The 2,424-nt window shown below is 45.1% G+C and overlaps 1 protein-coding gene across 1 annotated transcript in view; it reads left to right on the forward strand.

Annotated features, from left to right (window-relative positions):
• SSR3 (signal sequence receptor subunit 3) overlaps window positions 1-2,424 on the forward strand; it is a 3,362-nt gene extending 938 nt beyond the window's left edge. Inside the window, exons 2-5 of the mRNA XM_015638343.1 lie at window positions 340-466; window positions 916-1,014; window positions 1,512-1,643; window positions 2,034-2,424. Of these exons, the coding sequence (XP_015493829.1) occupies window positions 340-466; window positions 916-1,014; window positions 1,512-1,643; window positions 2,034-2,100 (425 nt within the window). The 3' untranslated portion in view covers window positions 2,101-2,424. The remainder of the gene's footprint in view (window positions 1-339; window positions 467-915; window positions 1,015-1,511; window positions 1,644-2,033) is intronic.

Here is a 2,424-nt window from a genome sequence, read left to right on the forward strand (position 1 = left end):
CCGGTTCCAGCCGTGCCGGTGCCGGTTCCAGCCGTGCCTGTACCGGTTCCAGCGGTACCGGCTCCAGCCCGGCCCGCAGGGCACTGTCACTGACGTGTCACCGCAGCAGCGCTGCCTCGCAGGCTCTGCCGTGCTCTCCCAAAGCCGCTTTCAGCCACCCAAAGCTCATTTCCCCCTTCCAAAGTATTTTCAATGCAGTGGAAAGACCCCTCCATGATTTTGGAGGAGTTGAGAGGCAGAGACTGGAATTACAGAGCTCAGATCCTGTATGGGTCTCTAGTAAGGGACGCTTCTCTTGGAGAGAAACTGCTTCAAATACCATCCTTCCTTCTTTTTAAGGGCTTTATTGGAGAATATGGCATATGGATCTTGTTCAGTCTGCAGTCCTGTACAGTGTCATGACCCTCATCAGCACCTATCTCGTGGCTTTTGCATATAAAAACGTCAAGTTTGTCCTCAAGCACAAGTAAGTTTGGTGCCTGTTTGAATTTATAGTTTAATAATTTAACAAAACCACCATTTACTACTGTAGTTCCTTATTAATAAGAAGGCCTGAAATGGTACTCCAAAAAGTATTTTGCACAGAAGTATCTCCTAATTGGTTTCTGTTCTTTTGTATTTATAGTCAGATCTTGTCAGCTAAGAGTATGGTGAAGCAGTAAATCCACCATCATGCTTGCTGGGTATCACCACAAATGATGTTTAAATTATAAATTATATTACTTATTGCATGTGAATTATATTACTTCTAGCAATTGCTGTTATTATTTCTTGTTGTCCCTTCACCTTGACAAAACTGCGGTATCTTGCCTAAGTTGTGTTCTTCACTGTACATTAAACTTCCTGTAATCCCAGGGTTGGGAAGTGGGGTTTTTTTTCATTTTTAAAGTGTGACATGAGTGGTGGCACTTACAGAGTAGCCCAGAAAAGAGAAGATGCTGTTTCCAAAGAGGTGACTCGCAAGCTGTCCGAGGCAGACAACAGGAAGATGTCCCGCAAGGAGAAGGATGAAAGGTGATGTCTCTGTCCTCTTCCTTCTCTCTCTTGTTGTAGCACTGCATTAAATGTCTTTAAGGCTCTGGGTGGGGTGGTAGGGACTGTGCTTGGCACTGTTTTTTCTGGATTCTGGTAGGCAGAAGCTGCAGGGTAGCTCTTGGTCCAGCTTCAGGCCCTTTTGAGGCGAGTTGTCAGGGGAAAGCCTCAGATGCTCTTGGTGATAGAGGGGATCCCCACTGGGACTGTGCAGGATGGCAGCTTTGGAGCCAAACTCTGTCCTCTGGAAACAGTACTGCACACTTCATGCTGTGGGTGTGCCAGCATCTCCCCTGCATCCCTGGCAGTGCCCAGGGCCAGGCTGGACAGGGCTTGGAGCAGCCTGGGACAGTGGGAGGTGTCTCTGCCATGGCAGGGGTGGGATGGGATCAGCTTTGAATCCCTCCCAACCCAAACCTTCCCAGGATTCTGGGATATCCAAGAAGTATATTTGAAATTTTATCTCTGCCTGCTCCTAGGATTCTGTGGAAGAAAAATGAAGTTGCAGATTATGAAGCAACAACTTTCTCCATCTTTTACAACAACACCCTCTTTCTGGTCCTGGTCATCATCGCTTCCTTCTTTGTGCTGAAGAACTTCAACCCCACTGTGTATCCTTTATCCCCACCTGGAACCCTCACTCCTGTTAGCTGTCACCACGAGCTGTAGTTGTCCTGTGGGCTGTGGCATTCCCCTGGGGGTAAGTGCAGCTCATTGTAGTTCAGGATCTCTTCCCTGACAGGATGCTTTAGCTCCAGTAACTCTCAATGCTTTGTTCCTGAAGGATATCAGTATTGCTAACAGGGCAGTTAATTAAAGATATGTATTTATAAAACTTGTAAGAGAACAGGTTTAACGTCATGGGTGTCTTAACTCTGAAGGTGAGTTCTGAAGCTGTGCAATATTCCAGTTATAAAACTACAATTCCTTTTCATAAAACTCCTGCCAAATGTTCTGTACCAGAGAAGGATCTTGACAATTCCTTAACCTGTTCCCTACAGAAACTACATCCTTTCTATCAGTGCTTCCTCAGGACTGATTGCTCTGCTGTCCACAGGATCCAAGTAGACAGAAAACCCACAAGTTTCTGTCAGAGGCTTCAACTGCCATGAAAATGCCTAAGGGTGGAATAGGAATAATTTCTTTTTTTTTTTAGCATGAGGAAAATATGGGGAGGGTTTGAATGCAAACTGGTTGAATTATATTTACTTTTGGTATCTTTACATTGTATTTGATATTGGAGTTACTCAGTTTTTTTTTACTTAGCAAGGAGAGGGAGTGGGGTGTGAGCTGTGAGCAGACACCACCTTTCTGCAGCTCCAGCCTGGGGACAATCCATTTATCATTGTAACTTGAAAAGTTGTAATAAAAAGGAGCTTTTTTGTCATTTGA

The sequence above is a fragment of the Parus major genome, chromosome 9, assembly GCF_001522545.3.
Source record: "Parus major isolate Abel chromosome 9, Parus_major1.1, whole genome shotgun sequence".
In the NCBI taxonomy this organism is placed as follows: domain Eukaryota; kingdom Metazoa; phylum Chordata; class Aves; order Passeriformes; family Paridae; genus Parus; species Parus major.